The 26,472-nt window shown below is 41.9% G+C and overlaps 1 protein-coding gene across 11 annotated transcripts in view; it reads left to right on the plus strand.

Annotated features, from left to right (window-relative positions):
• The window catches only part of STAC (SH3 and cysteine rich domain), a 337,228-nt gene that overhangs the window by 283,600 nt on the left and 27,156 nt on the right, over window positions 1–26,472 (plus strand). For all 11 annotated transcript variants that reach the window (XM_084987799.1, XM_084987796.1, XM_084987800.1 and 8 more), the window contains 6 exons: window positions 3,392–3,492; window positions 5,021–5,102; window positions 6,214–6,329; window positions 10,260–10,338; window positions 20,364–20,428; window positions 21,933–22,021. In XM_084987799.1, coding sequence (XP_084843925.1) covers window positions 3,392–3,492; window positions 5,021–5,102; window positions 6,214–6,329; window positions 10,260–10,338; window positions 20,364–20,428; window positions 21,933–22,021 — 532 coding nt within the window. The remainder of the gene's footprint in view (window positions 1–3,391; window positions 3,493–5,020; window positions 5,103–6,213; window positions 6,330–10,259; window positions 10,339–20,363; window positions 20,429–21,932; window positions 22,022–26,472) is intronic.

Below are 26,472 nucleotides of genomic sequence, written 5' to 3' on the forward strand. Positions count from 1 at the left end.
GACTTTCCAACTAGCATTTATGAACAATCACACATATCTAGTAATTTATGGTGTGTTTATATGTCACTTTGACTTTCTTTGGTTCTAACAGCAGACACACTTTGTGTTAAATGATGTCGTGGTGAAGGGAGTTTTCAGGTAATACTTCCTAAGCGGTTTGTAGGACTTTGTCAAGTCAAGAGTTTGCCTGTTACTTTTTTCCCAGCTGAATGCCAGGTTCTCATAATTCCTATTTTATCATCTCATTATCCCTAATGACATCCTCATGTAGGTTAAACAACCAAAATAAAAGGAGGAAATATTTGGGTCAAGCACTGAAAGAGTAAAATTAGGCAGGACTTCCTCTGACCTGAGGCAGATCACTCTACTATTTGGACCCTCAGGCTTCTCATCTGTGAAATAAAATTATACACATGGGTGATTAAGTCCTCTTTCATTGCTTGAATGTCATTTTTATACCATTAGTGAAATTGACTTCCATTAATTATCTAAATCAGTCACCACTGATTTCAGTGCATGTATGATTATAAAAGAATTTGTTCATTAATTTCTTTAACACATATTTATTGGGTATCGTACCCAGAGCTGGGTATACAGTGACAAATGGACAGGCCCAGGCCTTAGCCTCATTGAGTTCATAGTCAAGAGGAAAAGACCAAAAAAAACTCTCAAATAAATAGTAATTGTGATAAATACTGTGAAGATAACAGCAGAGTACTATGAAAAGATGAATAGGAAAAAAGATAATTTAGACAAGGGAAGGGGGGATGTTTCCAAGAAGGCCTCATTAAAGAAATGATAAGGAGTTCCCGTCGTGGCGCAGTGGTTAACAAATCCGACTAGGAACCATGAGGTTGCGGGTTCGATCCCTGCCCTTGCTCAGTGGGTTAACGATCCGGCGTTGCTGTGAGCTGTGGTGTAGGTTGCAGACGCAGCTCGGATCCCGCGTTGCTGTGGCTCTGGCGTAGGCCGGTGGCTACAGCTCCGATTGGACCCCTAGCCTGGGAACCTCCATATGCCGTGGGGAGCGGCCCAAGAAATAGCAACAACAACAACAACAAAAGACAAAAAGACCAAAAAAAAAAAAAAAAAAAAAAGAAATGATAAGCAACCCAAAGGGTGAGGAGCAATTAAACAAGGGAAAGGGAACAGACACACCATTCCAAGCATATGGGCAGCATGTGTGAAGACACTGAGGAAATAGATTTTGCATTTAAGCAAGTTGAAAAAGTTTGTGTGACTAGACCCTAGTGAACAAGAGGGCCTGGCCTGAGATAAAGTTAGAAAGGGACTCCCACCAAAAGTCTCGCCCCTGTGGTTTGCATTTTTTGTATGACGTCAGAAAGGCAGGAGGAAGGTACTGAAAGATGGTTAAGCAAGAGAAGGAAGGGGCGTGAGTGTATTCATGGAAGATTACTGTGGTCATTCTACACTCGTGGGAGGAAGGCAAAAACAAATGATAAAGGCAGTTCAATCAGGAATCAGTCCATACAAAGGATGGTGATGGTTTGGATGAGGAGGCGATGGTGGGGAAGCAGGTACATTTTATGTATCTTGGGTGTTCTCATTTTGTGTCTATAGTCAGCTGTGATGTATGGTGGGAGGCCTGTGGCCTCATGTATTGTGGTTCATGGGCCTATTATATTAATTCTTGCACCTCCACTGACATTGAGGGAGGCCCATTGCCTTTCCAGGTGGTCTTCTTGGGCAGTATTCCACCTGATCCACAGGAAGTAGTCACACATCCTTTTCCTGACAAGCTTTCAGAGTTCAGGCCTCGCCTGTATGATTCTCCCTCTTCAGTAGGCTGACAGGACCACAGGTCACCCCTTTACATTCTCCCATAGGGATGGCCATATCATGTGTCCAAATCTCCTTAAAACCCGTCTCAGAAGGAGGAGACAGAAGAGAAGAATGCATCTCATTCTTCTCATTATGTAGAGAAGTAGGAATAAAACTAATAGCGACAACTCTACAAAGAAACGCTCCCTCCAGTCTCCCACTTCCCTTCCCCTTTTCTAATAAGCTTGATATGCTTGGTCATCTAAGATCTGTAAAATCCATTTTGGCACCTCACTTTTGAGGCCTGCTTGGAAGCCTACACCTCCCTTTCATATGACAGAACAGATGGCACCTCTTGGCCTGTATCCTGTCCTGGACTAGATGGAGACAGAAGACATCCCATTTTAACATCCTCTCCTAGCCTCCATCCAACCGCTTCTTAAAAGAACAAATGATGGAGTTCCCACTGTGGCCTAGTGGGTTAAGGATCTAGCATTGTCTCTGTGGCAGCTTGGGTCACTGCCGGCCTGGTGCAGTGTGTCAAGGATCTGGCATCACCACAGCTGTGGTGTAGCTTGTAGCTTGTAGCTGCAGCTTGGATTCATTCCTTGGTCTGGAAACTTCCATGTGCCATGGGTGTGACCTGTCTTTCTAAAGTCCCCACCTCCCACCCCCTTGTCTGTCCTCCCAGTGCCTCTCATCCTCTCCTATGCCTTCCTTCTTCTCACCCCATATACCCCTGTCCCAGGACACTAAGTGGCCCACTGCAGGATTGCTTTCATAGCCACCCACCTCCTCTTCCTCCTTCCCTGGGAGGGGCTGGAGTCTGATTGAGCCTTTTCTGTTTTGTTTTATTTCATTTTGTTTTGTTTTGTTTTTTGGTCTTTTGTCTTTTTAGGGTCATACCCGTGGCATATGTATGTTCCCAGGCTAGGGGTCAAATTGGAGCTATAGCTGCCAACCTATCCACAGTCACAGAAACACCAGATCCGAGCTGTGTCTATGACCTACACCACAGCTCACAGCAACACCGATCCTTAACCCACTGAATGAGGCCAGGGATTGAACCCACAACCTCATGGTTCCTAGTCAGATTTGTTTCCGCTATGCAACAGGAACACCTGATTGAGCCTTTTCTTCCCCACTTTAGAATATCCTCAGCCCCACTTTCACACAGACCATATGCTGTTCTCCTTTTATTGGTCATTTTCCAGAGAGTCTGCCCAACATTTTAAACTCTGTGATGGGAATTTGGATGGAAATCTGCAGAATTTTAGGTCTTGGACTATTCAGCAAGACATGCAGAAGAGCAGAAATATGACCCATATAGAGAGCAAAGAAACTGGGATTTGCAAGCTTGAATTGAGATAATAAAGCAAAGGAGGTTGAGGTTTTCTAGAGAAATGACAGGAAAGGAGTAGAGAAGAAAATGTGGAAGAAGATAGAATAATCTATCATAATATTTTATTCATTTTGAAAGTTTCGTATAAAAGTCACAGGAAAGAGGAATTACCTGGCGTACGGGAATAACCAGTTTTCAGTGATTCCATACTAGTTGCCTGGAAAGAGTAGGGTGTATACTAACCAAAGCTCATCATACATCCTACAGGAACAAATGCTAAACATGGACTGCGCTGCAAGGCCTGTAAGATGAGCATCCACCACAAGTGCTTGGACAGCCTGACACCCCAGCGGTGCATGGGCAAGCTGGTAAGGGCTTGTGCTAGGCATCTGTCCCAGAACCCTCTGCTCAGGGCCCCTACCTGCACAATGGGATCACTCTAACTCCTTCCTGGAAGAATCCTGAGAACTGGACACCCAAGAGGTAGGCCCCAAATTTCTGGCCGGCCAACTCAGTTTCCTAGTTGATAATGATTAAGCAATGAGGAGCTTTGTCAGCCTAAGAGATGCATGTTTCACTTGTAAAAAAGACTCACGGTCTTTAGTAGGGTGTAGTGGGACGTTCTCAGTTTTACCACATCCTGGGACTGTCCAGTTTTAAAAGTCAGTCATCCCAGGAACCTCTTTGGCCCCAAGAAAACTAGGGTGGTTGGGCACCCTAGCACTTAATTGGCTGACAGTTCAGTGATGTCAACAATGGGATAGAGATTAATAGACCCACAGAAATGGAAAGAGTAATCTCCACCACTTTAACAGATCATGGTGGCAAAACCAAGGGAGGCGGGTTCAGCCTGGCCCATTCTAATCATCCCATCTCAGGAGTAACTTCAGTGCTGGTGCCACACATTGATAAAAAGCCACCTGAGCACTTTTGAGGACATTTGAAATAAGAATGGCCAAAGAATTATAGAAGGGACCAAGACTATCTACCCTAGAGATACTTAAGGCATGACAGCTGTCTTCAAAGAAATGTTAGACCTATCAGACAGAAGAATTCTGTCATCCTCTGTGGCCCCAAGGAAAAGACCTAGGATCAGTAGGTATCAAGGCTGAATCACAGATAATGTGACCAAAGACCTGCCTCCAAGTTTAGTGAGAGTTCCTACTACCCACATGCTCAGCACTGGCAGTATTCACAAGAGGAAACTACTTGCCAGGAACATTGGAGAGGATCCTGGAACTCTAGTGGGGGCGTGATGACTAAGTTCCCTGCTAAAACTGGAATACAGTAAGACAGTATTCTTGAGAGCGCATCCCCTTACTCTGATAGGCAATGTCCTCTTCTCTAAAACCCCTGCCTCACTTGCTGCCCTCCTCCTTCCATGGTGATTTCCACAAGCCAAGGCAAAGACCATGGATGAGAGGTTAGCAAAACAGAACAGAATCTAGAATACAACGCAGATGATTCTCAGTAGAGCTCATCAGAAGTATAAGGGACTTTTGGTCTACTGGTGAGTTCTGCCTGCCCATGCCCAGGCCTTTTAATGACCTTGATAAACCAAGTGGTGACATAACACATGATGGTCCATTTGTATCCTGGGAGATAATGAGGAGCCCAACATGAAGGAGGCTGCAGTGGGCAGCCTGCAGAGGAGAAGCAGAACAGGGAAGTATGGGGCTAGGGGCTTGCTTTTTGGATGGAGTGAAGCTTGTTATTGACGCCAGAACCTCCCCACCCCACCCTCTTGGAACACCTTATAGGACATGTCAACATCTTAAAGGCAGACAGGAAGGTGCCCCTAGAGAAACCAAGTGGTTTCATTTTTTTGAGTTCTCATGTGGTTTTCTCCATTTCATCAATGACATTAAGCCCTTCTCTTTCTTATTCTCTCTCCAGCCAAAGGGGTTTCGGCGTTACTATAGCTCCCCCTTGCTCATTCATGAACAGTTTGGATGCATTAAAGAAGTTATGCCCATTGGTGAGTTGGGACACTGAAGGGTTAAGCTGGGTTTGGAGCCACAACATCACACTGGTGGCTGTTTTTCTCGGGGTCCCAGGGCTGCAGTACCACTGGGATATGTGTGTGTGTTTGTTTGGTAGCTAATTTGTTTTCCTGGAGGGGAAGCTTAGGGTGGACCAAATGCTCCTTCAATTTTTGTCCTCTCCCTGATGAAACTTGAAAGACACCCAGGTCCCAAAGGCTGCTATTATGCTCTGCCAGCCATCAGCAGCATGGTGGTGGAATGGACAGAACATGTCACGTGGCTTCCCATAGACCTAGGTCAATGCCCACCTTCCCCATTGGCCAACTATGTGTCTGAACAACTTACTCAGCCAGCTGGACCCTATAAAATGAAAACAGCAATGACAGCTTTTCATAATTTTTTGTTAAAAAAAAAATATGTGGATGTTATAGACCACTGCTTGGAAGGAACTCAGTGAAGATAAGTTATTCTTTAATGAAGACAAAAATCATCTCTTATTTTTAGATATTTCTGGCTTGAAAGTATTCTTCAACAGTATCTTTCAATTTACTTCTATTTTTCTCTTTTTGAAAATCCCTACATTTTTGTGTTTGCCTTGTGGTGGGGGCAGAAGATGCAAGAAATTTTTAAACTAGAAATTTATAAACTAGAGAGTTCTTAATTAGAAATTCTGGAAGCCTGGCAATGTCAAATTCTTTCAAAACACTTGCCTCCTACTGCAGGTTTGTGTCTTAAAACTTTGTGCCTTGGTGAGCAGAACCTCTCACTAGAGGAAATAAAGCTGGTCTCTGGGAAGAGCCTTGGCGTTGGAGTCCTGGGGGTGGCTAACAAAAGAGGAGAGCTGGCCAGTCAGGAAACGCTTGGGAGCAGAGAGTGCTGATGCAGTGGAGGGATCTGGAAAATGGGCACATGTCGTGGAGGGCACATGTGTGAGAAAAACTTGACCACAAAAAAAAAAAAAAACATTTTCCCAGGAGTTAGTGGGTCTGTATGCAGAACCTGCTTGGTGCTGTGAACCCAAGAGATGTGATAGGTGGTTGACTGCGTCCCTGACCTAGAATTGAGGAAACCCTGCTCTCAAATGAGCTTTCTCTTCTGTTGCAGCCTGTGGCAATAAGGTGGACCCTGTCTATGAGACCCTCCGCTTCGGCACCTCACTGGCCCAGAGGACAAAGAAGGGAAGCTCCGGCAGCGGATCCGATTCGCCTCACAGAACCTCTGTAATTGTCCCCTTCTTCCCTCAGCTCACCTGCCATGGCCCAGGGCAGGGCAGTCCTCGGGCATCTCAGAGTGTGGGTTCTACCTAAATGCATCATGAGGGTAGCCTGCTGGGAGTCCAGCAGCCTCTAAGGGGAGCGCCAAGTGCCTTGGGCTACTAACAGTTAACTTTTTGTTGGCAATAACTAGAGACCTTCTACTTTCCTCCTCAGAGACTCTTCACTTTCCTCCTCAGAGACCGTTCTCTTGACCTTATGCTCTTGACTCCTCCTATGTACCCACCAGCCTCACCCTCCCACCACTGTTAGACAGCATATCTGCCAACACAGAAAGTCTGACCCAAGTGAAGGGTGGAAGCAGGGAGGTCCCAGCTGTGTCCAGTTCTCCTTACAGCTACATCCTAGCTCAAGAACATAGCCACTTCTCACTTTTTTTTCAGCTCTTTCTCTCTAAGACAAGGTCCACTTTTTGGTTTCACACAAAAAGTGCTCTCCCCAGAGGGACACTGTAGGACACCCACCCTCTGAAGCAGCATTCCTATGTCACACCTGATCTAAAATGAGTGTTTGTGCACCTTTCTGAGCCGGTATCATCATCGTCTCTCTCTGGCTGTCCCAACCAGAATTTCTATAAATGCCCCAGATGCCATGCAAAGCTGTAGCCAAGAGACGACTCCCCAGGGATGGGCCTGACCTACCCGCATCAGCAGCAATGTCTGCTCCTCAGTTCTGAGCCCTGCTCATCATGACAAGGAAACATCCTGAGAAATAGGCCACGCTAGGCAGTGAATGTCTTCGCCTCTACCTTTGTGACTGATGCTTTGATCAGGAAGAGCATCACAGGCACAATGTAAGGATGTCCAGTCTGCTTTCATGTCTAAAATAGCTTTGTTTCTAGCAATGTCTGGACACTATAGACTGGTTTTAGGGGCAAAAAAAAAAAACCTCTAGTTTGCTGAATGTCAAGAACATGTCCATTCATCACAGTCCATTTAAACTTCCTGGCACTGGTTCCATCAGTAAATATTTCTTGGAATTTTGCTCTGTGAAGGCATTGTTCTGAGAGCTACAGGGAGACAAAGACAAATCAAATTGTGCTTAAATATGTCACTTTATTCTTTCCCCAGAGTCCAACTTGCCTCAGTGGAAACAAACAGAAACAATTGATTACTACTTTAAAATGGTTTTGCTTCCTTCCTGCAGGGTCAGTGGTAATGAACTTCATCCAGCCTCTTGCCATTCTCGCAGTATTGTTATGTCCTAAAGCAAATATATTACCACATAGCAAGGCTCTGTCCCACAGGTTTATTTTCTTCCAGGGCTGTAGAGGCATTTGCTTTACATTGTCAGGAAGTCACTGCCCGGCCACTTCTAAATACTGTTGTGTTTCCTCTCATGTGCTTTCAAATGTTCTAGAGCATAAAAGCCTTGATGGCTTTAGGAAGGCCAGCAGAAACCAAATTCAAAAGCTTTCTCAGAGTTAGTTGGCTAATATAGGGATGATCTTCTGTTTCAGGAGATTAAATTAACATAATAATAGCAACTTTTGTTCAGAAATAGTGAGCTTCAGAGGAGCAGGATGCAAGTGTTTTGGAGACCCTTTGATATTTTTTTCTTCTTTCTGATGTGTCATGAAAGGAAGAATAGCTGAAATAAATCTTAAATTGTAACAAAAAATCAGTCTCAAGAAAATGGTACTAGTAAATTACTCTAGAGCTGATGAGGTGAGCTAGGAAGGCAAACTTGTGCCTCTCTGGTAAGGTATAAATAAATTGTTTTTAGGAGTTCTCATTGTGGCTCAGTGGGTTGAGAACCCAACATAGTGTCCGTGAGGATGCAGATTCAATCCCTGGCCGCGATCAGTGGGCAAAGGATCTGGCATTGCCACCAGCCAAAGCATAGGCCCCAGCTGCAGCTCTGATTTGACCCCTAGCCCAGGAACTTCCATATGCAGGTGTGGCAGTAAAAAGAAAAAAATAGTTTTTAAAATGTGACTCTCCTCTAAGGCCCCCTAAATTCTTTAAAGACGTAAGAGACCCACAGATAGAAGCAAGGCATCTGGCCCTTTGAAAGATGCCATCTTTGCTTTAAGCATCCGCTGGGTTTGGACCCCGATTTGTAGCATTTGCATAGTATAAATACTCCCACCATGCACAATTGCAAGCTACCAGTGTAATGACCCTGAAGGCTCTCACCATGTGAGCTAGTCCAGCCATATTGCTGGGTGAAGCCCACTGCTTAAAAGATGGACCCAGAGAATGTTACACTTGGTGAAATAAGTCATAGAAAGCCAAATACTGTATGGCATCACTTATATATGGAATCTAAAAAATAATACAAATGAACATATAGGGAGAAACAGAAAAAGACTAACAGAAAACAAATTTATGATTACCATAGGGGAGAGGCAAAGGAGGAGGGAAAAATTAAGGGTATAGGATTAACAGATACAAACTACTATACATAGACTAGATAAGCATTAAAGATATACTGTATAGCACAGGGAATTATAGCCCTTACCTTGTAATACCCTTTAACGGAGTATAATCTTCAAAAATACTGGATCACTATGCTATACCCTGAAACTAACACAAGATTGTACATCAACTATACTTTAAAAAAAAAAAAAAAAAGAAAAAGCGCGTGGGTTCTGGAGACAGCATTAAGGGTTTGGACCCAAGCTCTGTCCTATGAGCTGTGAGACCTCTAGCTGAGTTCCTGATTCTCTCTAATGATCAGATTCCTGTCCAAAAAATAGATCTGCCACAATAGGATTATTGTGAAGCATAAATGAGATGATCCATATAAAGTATTTAAAAACAGCACATGATAGGAGTTCCCATGGTGGCTCAGTAGTAACAAACCTGACTAGTATCCATGAGGATGCAGGTTCGATCCCTGGCCTTGCATTGGGTAAGGATCTGGCATTGCCATGAGCTGTGGTGTACGTTGAAGATTTGGCTCGGATCCCATGTTGCTGTGGCTATAGCTGGTAACTACAGGTCTGATTCGACCCCTACCCTGGGAACTTCCATGTGCCTCAGGTGTGGCTCTAAAAAGACCAAAAATAAATAAATAAATAAATGATCAGTAACAATTAGCTATTTAGAGCACTGCTTTATTATCATTGTTATTATTTATGTAACTCTAACAATGACTGTGACTTCTCATATATACAAAAAAGGCAGAATAAGTCCTACAAAAACAATTGCTTTTTTTTTTTTTCTTTTCAGGGCCCCACCCGAGGCATACGGATGTTCCCAGGCCAGGAGTCGAATCGGAGCTACAGCTGCTGGCCTACACCACAGCCACAGATCCAAGCTGCATCTGCGAACTTCATCTCAGCTTGCGGCAATGATGGATCCTTAATCCACTGATCGAGGCCAGGGGTGGAACCTGCATCCTCATGGATGCTAACTGGGTTCTCCAAATACAATTGCTTTTTGCAACAGTGGAAAGAGCATTTAATTGGTACCTAAGTAATGCATTCCTTCAATAGTGCATCTTGTTCTCTAGAATTAATATTTAACACTCACCTAGAAAAAGGTATATTTCTACTGAAAATTTTAAGTGACGGGATATGGGCAGGAATTCTCATTTCTCTCTGTTGTCTCTTCCTGAGAAGTAGTCTAGCTGTGGTCTGATTTGAGGCATTGATTCACTTCTCACTGAGCACCTGTTGTGCACCAACCCCTGAGCCTGCCCTGAACACTGGAAGGGACAGTGCCCACAAGGGCACACACAGCCTCTTTGACATTAGCCAAATAGAAAAGAGAGTGATGACACAATTTTTAAGACAGTTGTAAATCAACTATAATTTTTTTTTTTTTAATGTCGTGCAAATTTTACCTTAGTTTTTCTACTGGTGTCATGATCTCTGCTTATTTGGCCAGAAATGACATTGCTCATTCCATGTTGTTCCCTCTTTTCCAGACTTCAGATCTTGTAGAGGTTCCTGAAGAAGCTGACGGGCCAGGAGGAGAGTATGACCTACGGAAACGCAGCAACAGCGGTAAGTGCAGGCACGAGGATCAGGCACTGCCTGGCACACACACACACACCCGGGAATCACATCTGTCATCTAGGTCAGCAGGCAGGGACAGGCCCCTCTCCTTCTCTGCCAGCCCTGGAGTTCAGTTTAGGCAATTGTTTGATATTCTGGAGGAAAGCTGGGCACAATTACTAGTGAATTTCAGTGATTTGACTACAATATTCCTTGAGTTCTATCTCCTGAGTGCTCATGCCTTAAGGATGTAGCTATACTGGGATTTCAGGTCACTTCCAGACCTTGTAGTTAACATGTCATTTCCCCCCACTTACCTACCTTGGATGACAAACCATCCCAGAGAGAAGCCACTCCATGCTACCCTAGATGTACTCCAGGTAAAGAGCATATTCAGGTGGGGGTGGTGCCGGGGAGTGGGGGCCTCACCTTGGCTCCTCCACAGCAGAGGTAATTAAGACTCAAAAATTGATCTAGGAGTTCCCGTCGTGGCGCAGTGGTTAACAAATCCGACTAGGAACCATGAGGTTGCGGGTTCGATCCCTGCCCTTGCTCAGTGGGTTAACGATCCAGCGTTGCCGTGAGCTGTGGTGTAGGTCGCAGATGCGGCTCGGATCCCGCGTTGCTGTGGCTCTGGCGTAGGCTGGTGTCACAGCTCCGATTAGACCCCTAGCCTGGGAACCTCCATATGCCACAGGAGCGGCCCAACAAATGGCAAAAGACAAAAAAAAAAGAAAAAAAATTGATCTATACAATCTTGCCAAACATTTTTATTGATATCGTTTCATTTTCTAAGAGCTTAAGCCCTCCTTAGAATAATTTCTAGAATGTTTAAGAATGTTTATTAAATGCTAACTACATGCTGTCACTCACTAACATTGAAAAAGAACTGACTCTTAAACCAAAGCTTAAAGAAATATAACCAGCAGATGAACCTAGAGATTATCATAGTGAATGAAGCCAGACAGACAGAGAAAAACAAATATCATATGCTATCACTTATATATGGAATCTAATAAAAATGATACAAAAGAACTTATTTATAAAACAGGAATAGGGAGTTCCCCTTGTGACTCAGTTGTAATGAACCTGACTAGTATCCATGAGGACATGGGTTCAATCCCTGGCCTTGATCAGTGGGCTAAGGATCTGGCATTGCTGCAAGCTGTGGTGTACATCGCAGACACGGCTGGGGTCGCACGTTGCTATGGCTGTAGTGTAGGCCAGCAGCTACAGCTCTGATTCGACCCCTGGCCTGGGAACTTCCTCCGCATGCCGTGGGTGTGGCCCTAAAAAAGACAAAATATATATGTATATATATATAAATAAATAAAACAGAAACAAACTCACAGATTTCAAAACCAATCTTTTGGTTACCATCATAGGTAAAACCTTTGGGAAGAGGGAAGAATTGGGAGAGTGGGAATAATATACAGTCTCTGGATAAAATAGATGATTAACTAGAGCCTAGTGTATAACACAGGAAAATCTACTTAATAGTGTGTAATAACCTATAGGGGAAAAATGAATGGACATGTTTATGTGTATAATTGGTTCACTTTGCTGTACACCTGAAACTAATACAACATTGTAAGTCAACTATATACTCCAATAAAATTTTTAAAAAAGGAACACAAGCAGCACCTTATACATGCAACAACTACTTTATTTCTTTTTTGTTTGTTTGTTTGTTTTGTTTTTTGTCTTTTTTCTATTTCTTTGGGCCGCTCCCGTGGCATATGGAGGTTCCCAGGCTAGGGGTCGAATCGGAGCTGTAGCCACTGGCCTACGCCAGAGCCACAGCAACGCAGGATCCGAGCCGCGTCTGCAACCTACACCACAGCTCACGGCAACGCCAGATCATTAACCCACTGAGCAAGGGCAGGGACCGAACCCGCAACCTCATGGTTCCTAGTCAGATTCATTAACCACTGCGCCACGACGGGAACTCCAACAACTACTTTATTTCTACTCATTTATCCAGAAAATATTTATGAAGCTTTTACTATCACCAGCAGAGCTACCTAGGTCGCAAGCTGTCCTTGGGTCACTCATAACCCAGCAAGGTTGCAGGTCCTAACTTGTTAACTTGGGCTGAATGCTTTTTCCTGGCAGAAGTTATCCCTCTCAGCATTAATCCCTGCATATGAAGCACAGGGATGTGCCACCTTGGGCAGCTTTTCCACTTGAATAGTTGTCCACATCTTTTCCAGACTGGAAACTAGAAGTTATGCATTGAATACCCTGAAGCTGCTTTGTTGGCAGCTGTCCTTCAAGGTACCACTTCACTTCCTCCACTCTAGGAATTCATTCATGTCTCTTCTCTGGTTAGGACAGTGCCTTTGTGATTCCCACAGGCAGCACCCCATGACCCTCCTTCCTAACTAAACATCAGCATCCATCAGGGCCCCCCTTGCCAAGCCCGCCCACAGCTACTAAAGCAAACTGCTAGGGTAAGAAGTTTTGCGTGTCACATGGGGAAAACCATACCTTCAGATCAATACAGACATCCATCCAGCACTTAGCAATGCCATTAGGGAGACAAATTAGAGAGTGCCAGCTGCCAGGGGACCTTACAGATGAGCAGTAACCCTTCAAGACCACCAGCACAAGTCTGTCCAGCATTGCAGACCCTGCATTGAATGTGATCAGCAAATGTGGAGTTTGTCAGTATCTTAGGACCAAACTCATCAGAGGCTGGTATATGAATCAGACTTCCCTACATTTCAGTGCTTCAAATCCAGTCAGCTGTTCTGTCCCTCAAGCCTGATTTCTGCCTGCCTCTTTCCCTGATGCTTCTCACCAAATCACTGATGGCCCCTCGTCACTCATTATACTGGAAATCTTTAGTCCTGGGCCCTTCTTTTTCTGGAGGCAGGTGCTGGATTTCATTTAGTAACTACGTGGCCTTCAAGCTGTGACCTAACCTCTCTCTGCTTCAGTCTCCTCACCTCCAGAATGAGGATGATAATAACACTAAATCCATAGACTGTTAATGATCTTTAAATGAAATAATAAATGTGAATACTATCCATATGTCAATGACTCTGAAACTTCATTTCTAGCAGTAGGCATCTTTGCTGCCTCTGGACATGGCCGTCTGAGTGTAGAATAGGCATCTTAAAGCTAACACACTTAGATGGACTCTTGACTCCCTCACTCATCCCATCCACCACCCCCCAACCAGCTCTTCCCCAGTTTCTCTTGCTCAGTCATAGGAATACCATTCTACTAGTTGATCAGGCTAAGAGTTTTGAAATCAGCCTTGACACCCTTCTAACACTTCTTATCTAGTCGCCTGTCTGTTGCTTTAACAACCATGCCCAGCATGTGCCACCACTTCCCTCCCTGCCTCTATAATCCTGGTCTAGCTTTCTGGATGCTGTCACCCATTCCTCAGTAATTAAGGTCTCTATTTTCCTTGGGGATTTCTTTACTCAAAAAGTGGTCTTCTTGGGAGAGTTCTCATTGTGGCTCAATGGTAAAGAACCTGACTATTATCCATGAGGATGCAGGTTTGATCCCTGGCCTCGCCCAGTGGGTTAAGGATCCAGAGTTGCTTTGAGCTGTGGTGTAGGTCTCAGACGCGGCTAGGATCCCGCATTGCTGTAGCTGTGGCATAGCTGGCAGCTGTAGCTCTGATTCCACCCCTAGCCTGAGAACTTCCATGTGCCACATGCACGGTTCTAGAAAGAAAGAAAAAAGAAGAAAAAGAAAAGAAAAGTGGTCGTGTGATTTTAGAATGTGAAGAGCTGCATTTAGGAATCATCAATGTGAAGCACAGTTGCTATTAATGACATCATCATAAGGTCCCAGAGTGTCAGAGATGCAGCTTAGAGCATCACTATGCCACATGTGGGTCATGAACCAGCAGCCATCATTTGAAAGACCATTAGAAATGAAGAATCTCAGACTGCCCCAGTCCTGCAGAATCAGAAATTCCATATGAATCTGTGATTGGTATGCTTGTTATTCATATGTTTGAGAAGCAGAATTAGAGGACATTTAGTCCAACCCCCTCTCCTCCAACATACACACACACAGACACACACACACACACATAACACAACAAATGCTGTATAGATAAGGAAATTGAGACATGGTGTATTACACACGAAGACACAAAGTTGATTATTTGCTATCTCTCACAATGAGGGGCATTTCCTCAGTTGTATTCAAAGAAATCAGTTGAAAGAACTTACCAAGTGATAAACCTCTAAAAAGTTGTGCAGATCTATTAACTATTCCTTTGATCAGCAGTAGCTTTCTTCACATGCACTCTTAAAAGCTAAGAGATTAATTATGCAGCAGTTTGCCTCAAAACACACTCCTTTGATTTGGATTTAATGGTCTATCTGTGCATTTTGAGAAAACACCCTGCTTATCTATTCCAAGTTCCCACTTGACTTTTCCCAGTCTTGACAAACAGAGCTTCCACTTCTGCATTACCTATTTCATGTATTTTCTAAAAAATACACCGGCACAGAGTTATTTTTTCTGCCAGCCAGATGTTATGTCAGAATGCTTGAGGAATATTTCCAAAGCCACCTCAGAAGGTACAATACATACTCACGTCTTTACTGCCAAGAATGCAGTCTCTGTTTTCTCTCTTATATTATAAATGCTCTTGGGCAGGTCTGAGTGTTTCTGGTTGTTGTTTTCAATGCTATTCCTGAGTGTATCAGAAATATACATGGTGTAGGTTGCAGACGCGGCTCCGATCCCTTGTTGCTGTGACTCTGGCATAGGCTGGCAGCTACAGCTCCAATTCGACCCCTAGCCTGGGAACCTCCATATGCCGCAGGAGCAGCCCAAGAAATAGAAAAAAAAAAAAAAAAAAAAAAAGAATAGAAATATACATGGGCAGCATTGTTGATCTATCACCTTTGGCTTAACTCCACTGGAAGCAAGGTAACAAGCAAAGAGAGAAGCATCTACCTAATCCATAGCCTCAAAATGACAGAAACTTAAGGAGGAATTGACCAAACTATTAGGAAATTGGCATTGCACTTCATGATGAGGGATTTTAATATACCTCCTGACCATTGCTAAATCAGATAGACAAAACAATTCAGTACAGACATGGAGAATCTAAGGACACAGTTGAAAATCCTAATCTAACTGACTTTAAAAGGACACTTAAAAAGAATATATATACTTCACTTAATATGAGACTCTCTAGTTCCATCCATGTTGCTGCAGATGACATTATTTTGTCCTTTTTATGGCAGAATAGTATTCCATTGTATATATGTACCATGTTGTAAGTCAGTCTACTTTAATAAAAAGATAAAAAATAAAAAAATTTAAAAAAATATATATATATATATTCCTGAATCCCTTGGCTGTACATGAGAAACTTACACAATATTATAAATCAACTATATGTCAATAAAGTAATAAAATTCAAATTAAAATAAACATGAAACTGCATCTAACAGAGAAGTCACATTCTTTTTAAGAATACATGGAATTATTACAAAAATTGCTCACTTGCTGATCCAGAAAGCAAGTTTCAAAAGAATTAAATTATATAGAACATATCTTCCTGACTACAATGCAAACAAGATAGAAATTAGTATTCAAAGGATACTAGGAAAACTCATAATTTAGGATATTAAATAATGCTTTTTAAAAAATACGTACTTTTAAAAGGCTTGTGATATCAAAAAAGAATTCATAATGAGTCTGTTCTCTAAGGGGGAGGGAGCAGGGTAGATTGGGAATTTGGGATTAATAGATGCAGACTATTGCCTTTGGAATGTAGCCAATGAGATCCTGCTGTGTAGCACTGGGAATTGTATTTAGTCACTTATGTTGGAGCATGATCATGGGAGAAAAAGGAATGTATACATGTATGTGTAACTGGATCCCCATGCTATACAGCAGAAAATTGACAGAATGCTTTAAACCAGCTATAATGAAAAAAAAATCATTATGTATAAAAAAGTAAAATAAAAAAGAATTCATAATGAAAAATGAAATATATTTAAATGATAATGAAAACATTGCCTATTAAAATTTGTGGACTGCAGCTAAAACTGTGCCTAGAATATTTAGCTTTAGAATTATTCTATTAAAGTAGTACTTGCTGTGGTCCAGCGGCTTAAGGATTCAGCATTTTCTCTGCAGCAGCTCAGGTGGCTTTGGAGATGTGGGTTTGGTCCCCAGCCCGGTGCAGTGGGTTAAGGACCCAGCATTGCCGCAGTTACAGTATAGGTGCAGTTTCAGCTCAGATTCAATCCCTGACCCTGGAATTTCTATATGCTGCATGTACAGCCAAAAAAAAAAAAAAAAATTCTGTTAAAAAATAAGAAAGACTGAAAAGTAATAATCTAAACATTGTATTCAAGAAGTCAGAAAAATAGAACAAATCCAAAGAAAGCCATGGGAAGGCAATAATAAGACAAGAGCAGTTTTTTTTTTTTTTTTGGTTTTTTTTGTTTGTTTGTTTGTTTTGTCTTTTTTAGGGATGCACCCACAGCATATGGAAGTTCTCAGGCTAGGGGTCGAATCAGAGCTGAAGCTGCCAACCTACACCACAGCCACAACAGTGCCTGAGCAGAGCCACATCTGCAACCCACACCACATCTCACAGCAGTGTGGGATCCTTAGCCCACTGAGTGAGGCCAGGATTAACCCATGTCCTCGTGGATACTAGTTGAGTCTGTTACCACTGAGCCATAACAGGAACTCCCAAGGGCAGAAATTTTATTAAATAGCAGAGGTATTTAATAACAGAGGTCTGGAGTTCCCGTCGTGGCGCAGCAGAAATGAATCCGACTAGGAACTAGGTTGTGGGTTCGATCGCTGGCCTCACTCAGTGGATTAAGGATCTGGCGTTGCCATGAGCTGTGGTGTAGGTCGCAGATGCGGCTCTGATCTGGCGTTGCTGTGGCTCTGGCGTAGGCCGGCAACTACAGCTCAGATTAGACCCCTAGCCTGGGAATTTCCATGTGCTGCATGTGCAGCCCTTAAAAAAGACAAAAAAAAGATAACAGAGGTCAACAAATTCTTAGAATGGTTCTTTTTCACTAACAATTTTTAAAGAGTAAAAGATAAGGAGTTCCCTGGTGGCCTAGTAGTTAAGAGCTCTATGTTGTCACTACTGTGGTTTGGGTCACCCCTATGGCTCGGGTTCAAGCCCTTGCCTGGGAACTTCTGCATGCCACCAGCATGGGGGAAAAAAAAAGAACAAAAGATGAAACAAAAAGGAATAATTTTAAAAGGAGAAATGTAACAGGGGTTGCCAGGAAAGAATCTTATGACCAACTTCATACCAGTACATTTAAAACTTTTTTAAATGGACAGCTGCCAAGAAAGTTATCAGTGACTAAAGTCTAACTTGAGGAAATAAAAATAGAGAATTTGACCTTGCTTCCAAGTATGATACAGTCAATATTTTAAATTTTTGCACAATTAAATACCAGCCCCAGACAACTTTATGAGTAAATTCTACCAAAAATTTAAGAAAGATAAAATTTCCTGATTACATAAGTTCTTTCAGCACAACAAAAAGTACCCAGGAAGAAGGGAAGCAGCATTCTCTAATTTAGTTTACAGGGCTAGTATAATACCTCAAAATCAAAGGACAACAGCATGAGAAATAAAATAAATGGATAGTCCCCCTCTTGAGTAAGGATGCAGAAATCTGAAACAAAATCATCTTAATACACTGACACCAAGAATGCATTTTAGGAAAGGCAGTGCATATTTACCACGTTGAACTTATTCCAGACATGCAAATGTGAGTCAATGTCAAATAAGCTGGTAATGTAACTCATGTATGACCAGGTTAAAGACAAAAAACTACATCATCACCTTGTGGCCGACATGGGCCTTCCAGGATTGCAGAGTAGAGAAGAAAGACAGAATATGGAAAAGGGAAAGAGGAGAGTCCTTCAGGAACTAGCAAAAACTAAAGATTAGTTTTTATCTGTAACATTAGAAAATATGCCTGTGTAATGGACATAGACTTTATTCCCGTGAATGAAATCAATAAACAAATTCTTTTTAATAAAATGTATTTAAAGTACCACACATGAAAGTTGTTATATATTTTTTTATAAAATAGCTATATTTCTTTATGCCTTTCCCCTGCAAAGTCTCAGAAAAGCCAAAAAGAATGTTTTTTAAAAATCCTTTGCAGTATTCAAGTTCTACTTTGCAACCATAGAACTGAAAACACATTTGGAGTCACTTCAAATAACTTTCAGCATAGTTCACAAAAATGGCACACATTTTGCATCAGATGGATGGTAGATAGTCAATGAAAAACTAAAATAGGAGTTCCCGTAGCGGTGCAGCAGAAACAAATCCAACTAGGAACCATGAGGTTGCGGGTTCGATCCCTATCCTCACTCAGTAGGTTGAGAATCCGGTGTTGCCATGAGCTGTGGTGTAGGTCGAAGATTCAGCTAGGATGCCACATTGCTGTGGCTGTGGCGTAGGCCAGCAGCTATAGCTCCGATGAGACCCCTAGCCTGGGAACCTCCATATGCTGGGGGTACAGTCCTAAAAAAAGACAAAAGCAAAAAAAAAAAAAAAAAAGGAAAGGAAAAGCTAAAATAATATGAAATTACAAACTTGTAAAATCAGTCAAACTGAGTGTATAGTCCCCCTGTTAGGGCCGATCAAGAATTTTCTAGGAATATTCTCTTTTCATGTTTCCCTTCAAATAATTCAGTATTTTTAAAATGTATCCAGTTTTATATTTATGGAATCAAGTGTTATGCCAGGATTTCAGGTAATTACATAAGACCAGAAAAAAGTGTTGCTGGTCTCTACTCTTTTTAAACCGGAAGTTGCATAGCCAGATATTGAGTTAGACAAGGTCTATAGTGTTGTCCCTTAATTTTCCATATTCCCACAAATCAGAGCTCCTCCAATGACTACATATTGGCTTCCTGGGGATAATGGAATTCCATCCAAAGCTCTGAAACCATAAACTGTAGACAACAGATGTTTGCTAAGCATTGGTGCATTTACAGGGTGTTTTTTTTTTTTTACCTCCCAGCTATTAAGTCCATTTTGAGGACAGTAGAGATTGTCGGTCCACTAACTGCAATAGGTTACGGAGCTTTCCATGATGTGTTTCTCTTCCTCTTCTGGTTCCTTGATAATCTAAAGGGGAACCAAAGGGAGGATTAAAGCAGCAGTGTTATTTTTGAATGTCAAGTCATCTAAAAGATTAATTTCAGCACCACAGCCCTATTGTATAAACCTGGGAATATCTGTCACATTATTTTTGTCTGGGGAAGATACATGAATGTTGGTGTCCGAGGTAGATGTGGCTGATTGAAATAGCTAAGGAAGAGCTCCCCATACCCACCAGGGACCTCTCACAGCTATGTGTGTGGACAGTGAAAACTCCTGCCCATTTTAAAAAGCATTTTTCTTCATTGAAGGCCACAGATGGCTGTTTAAATGCAAAGGGACGAGAATTATACATTCCAGGAATAAGCTACATGAGAAATCACCATTTAATTTTTTTTCTGAATAATAGTCCCAATGCACTGACCATAAGAGATAGAGGAAGTATTTTAAAGTTTAAAACTAGAGTTTAATATGCAAAATAGAATATAGATATCATTAAGAAACTAGAATCAAGATATTGAATAGAGATAAAAGAATCTGGTATTTAGAAAAGGGAATTCAGATACAATTAAATTGGGCCACACCTCATCCACCATCCCATCAGCAAATGATTTGATTCATTTAACAAAGATGGACAGCATGATTTCTGATCCTGAGAAGAACTCTGTGAAAGGAGACCAAGAGAGTGCATGCTGGCCTGGAGCCATGCATGAGGGTGTGGGTGTGCAGAGAGGGTGTGCAGGATGCTGCAAGGAGAGGCAGAGGAGTGTCACGTGGGAGATGATGGGAGAGCTGGGTCACGGAGGGTGAAGAAGAGGTAGGGAGAGGTCAAGTCAAAGCTCTGGTGCTGGGAATAAATAAAGCCACATCTTTCAAGAGTGTTTCTAAACCATGGTGACTGGATTCATAAAGCTCCTGTTTGTTCTTGTCTCCTTCAGTGTTCACATATCCAGAAAATGGCACTGACAACTTCAGAGACCAAGCAAAGAACATAAACCACCAGGTATTTGTGGACGTCACAGAAGACTGACCAGACAGGGTCCTTAGATCATACCGTAGGTCACCACCCAAGTGAGTCATGAAATCAATTCACTGAGTCCCAGACCAGCACTTTTAGAGAATAAAGTTACATAGCATAGGCAGCATGGAGTAAAACAACTATCACAGTTCATCCAAGATAAAAAGGATAAGTATTGCACTTTATGCTTTTGTTTGCTGTGTATGTTACATACAAATTGATATACACTCTATATATCAAGTGTGTAGATATTTTGTAATACATAAATATATATTATATTTTATGTTAATGTACAGATGCAATTAGAATAGAATAATATTACATAAAATGCTTGAGATTTGGATAGCAGAGTGAGTCATAAATTAAAAGAATATAGTTATATGCAGCCTTTGTTTATGTTTTCTATATATGGCATATATTTATATTATATGATTTATATTATATGTTACATATAATGATTTGATACATATCTCTTACATATTATATAATTTTATTATATATTATAAAGCATAAACATTTATACAACATTAACAATAATAGTTAATAATAACAGTTAGTAACACCTTTAAGATTCTTGTATAGTCTAAAAATCAGGGACACAGTAGAATCTACCTGACCATTGTGAGGTTCAAGAATGCTAATGCATGTAACATAATGCCTGGTGCACAGTAGGCTATCAAAAATGGTAGCTTTTATTATCACTATTGCAAAGTTTTATAGCCTGTAGGTAGTGATACCATATCATAAATTAAATCAGTATGATGCCAACATCTATAATTTTTCTACAACATAGGTGGACCGATTTCCAGATGAATATACCTAGGTCCCTTGGATAGGCTAGATAACAATTTGTAGGCTAACTGATTTAAAAGTCCATTTTAGGAAGTCAAAGTGGTTTACTACTATCCACATGACCCCTTTCTATAGAGAGAATATTCTCTTGCCTGGGACCAGGCCTCTATCACTTTCATGAACAACTGTGTCAAAGAAAAAAGTTAATTTGGGAGTTCCTGTTGTGGCTCAACAGTAACGAACCTGACCAGTATCCATGAGGAGGAAGGTTTGATCCCTGGACTCGCTCAGTGGATTAAGGATCCGATATTGCCATGAGCTGTTGCAGATGTAGCTCAGATTCCCCTTTGCTGTGTCTGTGGTGTAGGCTGGCACCTATAGCTCCAATTCTACCTCTAGCCTGGGAACTTCCATATGCCGTGGGTGCAGACCAGAAAAAAAACAAAAGTTGAAGAAAATTGTAGTATTTCTGACAAAGACTTCCACAGAAATGTTTTCAAATAGTTTGTAATGAAATCAAACTTAGCCAGGAAATTAAAAACCAACCCATATTTGAAACAAGGTCTTTAATACAAATATTTTAACACTTAAGATCCATATGTTAGAATTACATTTAATTTCTCCATTTCCTGTTTTATTTCTTCTCTCCATTTCTTCCTCCTTCCTTCTCTCATTTTTCTTTTATTTTCTCTTTCAGGGACCTCCTTCCAAAGACTCATTACAGATGAACACCTATGTTGCCTTGTACAGATTTATACCACAAGAGAATGAAGATTTGGAAATGAGGTAAACATATTTTTTAAAGGAAAAAAAAAAAAGAGAGTGAAAGAAAACTTTAAAGTCAGTGTTCCATGTGAAAAAAAAAAAAAAACTAATTCTATTTGTACTAACTCTAAATGCCTTAGATCAGTGATTCTCAAATGTTAGTGAACAGATTGCTGGCTCTATCCCACGAGTTTCTGATTTAGCAGGTGGGGCATGAGAATCTGCATTTCTGACTGGTCTGCAGGTGATGCTGATGCTACTGGTCCAGGGACCACACTTTAGGAAGCACAGTTACCATATCATCAATAGAGCTGCTACTGGAAGTTTATACATAGGTTGAGCTCAAATGCACTTGGCATCCTGTGGGATCTAATAGGGACCAAAAATTTATTTATTTCGCAAATTAGTATTGATCGAAGAATCAAACTAAAACCCCATGTTTATTCTGCCAGACACTGGCAGCTACCCCTAGCTCGCACCCAGAGGTACTTCTGTGTCAGGAAACATCCCATTTCATGGTAACTGAAACATAGGAAGACAAGAGATACTTGGGGCCCTCATGAGATCTGAACCTTTCTCTGTACCATAGTTTCCTTGTGTTTCAGGGGTAGTGCTTCTGGAGTCAGTCCTGTGTTCACATCCTACTTACTGTGTGACCTTAAGTAATTTATAAACATCTTGTTACTCTGGTTTATTTGCTCATAAAAGAGGCATCACGACCTTTTCTCTTTACAGCATTTTTGAGGATGAAATGAATAAGGTTCATAAAGCGTGTGTCACAGTCATTGTAAACACTCAGAAACTAGTTGTCATTACAGTTTTTGTATTTGTGTTCATTGGCTTATCTCAAAGAACAGACCTCATTCCTTCCTTCTGTTCATGACCCAAAAGACAAGTAATCGCAAGAGAAGGCTTTGGTGTTTTTCAGTCCTAGAGCAGGACACAAGGGGCTGCTTTTCCAACCAAATGGACCCTTAGAAATGAGTTCTTTCCTCTTCAGAAGAGAATGAGGAGATAATTTAGCACAGAAAACCATCTAAATATCAGAACATTAGGGAAATAGCCTCCATTTGGGGATAGGTTCCACTTGTCTGAATGCCACGCAGGCCACCTTCTCAGTCACCGGATATTCCTTGCATATGGCTTCTAGAATGCTTTGTGGGCTTGTCCACATCTCAGGTCTATGCTGTTTCCTCTGCATGGCCCCTCTAGTAGTTACCCAAATGTGGTTCTCATTTGGTGAAATCAGCCTTCTCCTCTTTTCCTTTCCCCAAAGCCCCTTAAAGGAGAGATCTACCAACAGCCTGTTTCCCCAGTCCCTTGTGCCATTGGGGTCAACCTCAGCAGCTCAGCTGCCCCTCGTGACATAACACTCAACAAGACTCCATAGCAGATGTGGGTGTCCTGCAGGAGTCTGGCAACTCCCTCTGCTCACACCCAAGGTCAGCTTTGTGTTTGTCTGTGGACTTCTTTTGGGGCCTTTCCAGAGCAGAGTTCAGGCCTAGTTCCTGGTTCCTTAGATTTGTTCAGACAAAAGTTAGGCACTTATACATCTGAATTTTCTCATCCTGGAGAAAATCACCATGCTGAATCACTAACTGGGGTTGTAAATGTTACCTGCACAGCCTGGCTTAGGTGCAGCAGGAGGAGATGGCATTTATCCGGTGAGGTCCTATTACATCAAAGATATAGCAAACCTGCTCATCAGAAAACATCGTTGGGGTGTCCTGCCCTCAGCTGACAGTCCACCACTAACTATCTGCTGATATTATCATTTGGGTTTTTAGAATTTAAAACTTCACAACCCCTCATTGTGTGGGTCACACAGTTTTATATTAGGAAGTTGTTTTGTAGTCATCAGATGGAAATACAACTCCAGAGAAATCTAGAATGTTCTGGGGGTACTGAGGAGTAAGGTATGGCTGCCTGGTGGCAGTCGTAAGTTTTTGTGCTTCTTTTAGTCGGTCACAGGCCATTAAAAGTCAAGTTGTCTGGTCACGAATCAAACGTTTACAGTCTGCTTCAAGGCAAACAGGACTATCCATTCCCAGGAGTGGAGTGTCTGCATTGCATAGACTGCAAGATTAGAGCAATAAATCATACTTACTTTTTTTTTTTCAGAGAGATTGTAGGTTCCCATTTTAAAAGCCAAGCACTTGATTTAGAATGTGAGAGGCAGTGCTTTGGGGATTTAGTATCATTCCCTGAATGAACTGGGGGCTTTGTGAATTATCTTTTTCTCCTTAAAACGTAAGGCAGAAAAAAATCCTTTTAACCAAACACCATTCTTACCCACCTGCATTCTGATCCTGGGAAGTACACTGGGTATTGTCCTTAGGAAAGAGAACAAAGGATGTGAGAATACAGGGAATGTTAGGGGTGTGGGCTTGAGGGCAAAGAAAGGCCATCTGGCAAAGCCAGCAGTCATAGATCAAGAGCAGATGGACCATCATTTCAGCAAGCATTTGTTATATATCTGTTCAATAATAAAGATTTTTCTGCCAGCAGCCAATAGTCCAGACCTCTCTACAGACTTCTGTAATCACATCCCTACCTGCCTACCCCAGGAATGCATGGCACTCAGCAGCATTACCCACCCTCCCACAAACCTGCTCCCTAAAGTGAATGATGTCACCATCTTCCCAGGCTCCAAACCAGCCACTTGAGGCTTCTGTTTACCTAATACCCAGAATGTAATTAATGTTCAGTTCCTACTCGTTCTCTTTGCCTAAAATCTATTTTATCCAGCTCCACCTTTATCTCTCCCCTAGATTATTGTGGCAGTCCCTACCTGGTGTCTGTGTTTCTAGTCTTATAACCACTCCTGCCTTCCCATTTATTTGGGGTAGAGAGAAGACTACAATGACAGCACAGTGTACTGGAAGTCATCTAAGCTTTAATGTCAGATAAACTGTATTCATATCCTAGCTCCTCTATGTTCTGACAGTAAGGAATGTTATTTTACTTTCTGAAACCCTTTTTTCTTACCTTGAGAATAGGGATAATAGGGCCTTCCCTCCTAGGATGCTGTGAATAATTAAGATAACAATATCCAGTACATAGTACAAGTTAAATAATATTAGCTCCAATCACTTCTATTCATACTCCATAGTAAATGTTTCCTTTTCATACATAAGAAATGAGAGAGAGAATTAACATATCAACATGGATTCACTGAACATTTAAAAGTAAAAAGTGCAGGCATCACTTGATGTAGATTTAAGCCCTAGCCAAGCCACTCACTAGCTAGGTAACCCCCTGAAGCCTAAGTTCCATAAGCCACCTGAGTCTACTTCTACACTTGTGAAAGGAGATAATTATTGTTCCTGACTTAGTTCTGTTCATGACACACATATTCTTTTTTTTTTTTCCCCACTCTACAGCATGGGGACCAAGTTACACATACATGTAAACATACTTTTTCCCCCCATTTTTGGGTTATGATGTATGTATCTAGACATAGTTCTCAATGCTACACAGCAGGATCTCATTGTAAATCCATTCCAAGAGCAATAGTTTGCATCCATTAACCCCAAGCTCCCGAGCCCTCCCACTCCCTCCCTCTCCCCCTGGGGAACCACAAGTCTATTCTCCAAGGACACACATATTCTTGTTTAAAACTCTAGTGTCCTCCCATTTCCTTTGGGTCAAGACCAGAATATTTATAGGAGCCTCTAGGACTTACACAGTCTCATCCCTGGTGACTTCTCTGGTTTTTCTTGTACCTCTGTTCCCCTCACCTGTCTGTTCCATCTTTTATTCCCCAAAAGAACCACACTACCACCTTCCAAGGAATTTTCCTTCCTGTAGCCTGCTCCTCCCCTCCGACCACACCATCACACACACACACCCTCTTCCAGTTGTCTATTTTGCACCCACTAGATCTCAGCTCAGATTTTATTTCCTTTGTTCAGCCTTTCCTGACACCCGCAACCTAGGTGAGACCCTCCGTTTTATACTTTTTATGACACCGTATTTCTTTCCTTCAAAGCGCTTAGCTCACCTTGTATTTGTGTATTTTGTTTTGGGTTTTTTGTTTTGTTTTGTTTTGCTTTTTAGGGCCACACCCGTGGCATATGGAGGTTCCCAGGCTAGGGGTCGAATCAGAGCTACAGCTGCCAGCCTACACCACAGCCACAGCAATGCAGGATCTGAGAGCCACATCTGCGACCCACACCACAGCTCATGGCAATGCCATATCCTTAAGCCACTGAGTGAGGCCAGGGATTGAACCCACAACTTCATGGTTCCTTGTTGGTTTCGTTTCTGCTGTGCCATGACGGGAACACCGTATTTGTGTATTTTGGAATTATTTAGTTAACTTTATCTTGCAAAGTCCATGAAAATAAATCTATTTGTGCTAACCCTATGTCTCTGGAGTGTAGTATAGTTCTTGAAACATAGTAGATGCTTAATAAATATTTCATGGATGGATGAATGAGTATTGTAGAGATTAAATGAATGAACTGATG

Source organism: Sus scrofa, chromosome 13 (assembly GCF_054392235.1).
Source record: "Sus scrofa isolate SSC_HxYL_T2T_F1_AM1 chromosome 13, Sscrofa_HxYL_maternal_Yorkshire_Landrace_v2.0, whole genome shotgun sequence".
Classification (NCBI taxonomy): domain Eukaryota; kingdom Metazoa; phylum Chordata; class Mammalia; order Artiodactyla; family Suidae; genus Sus; species Sus scrofa.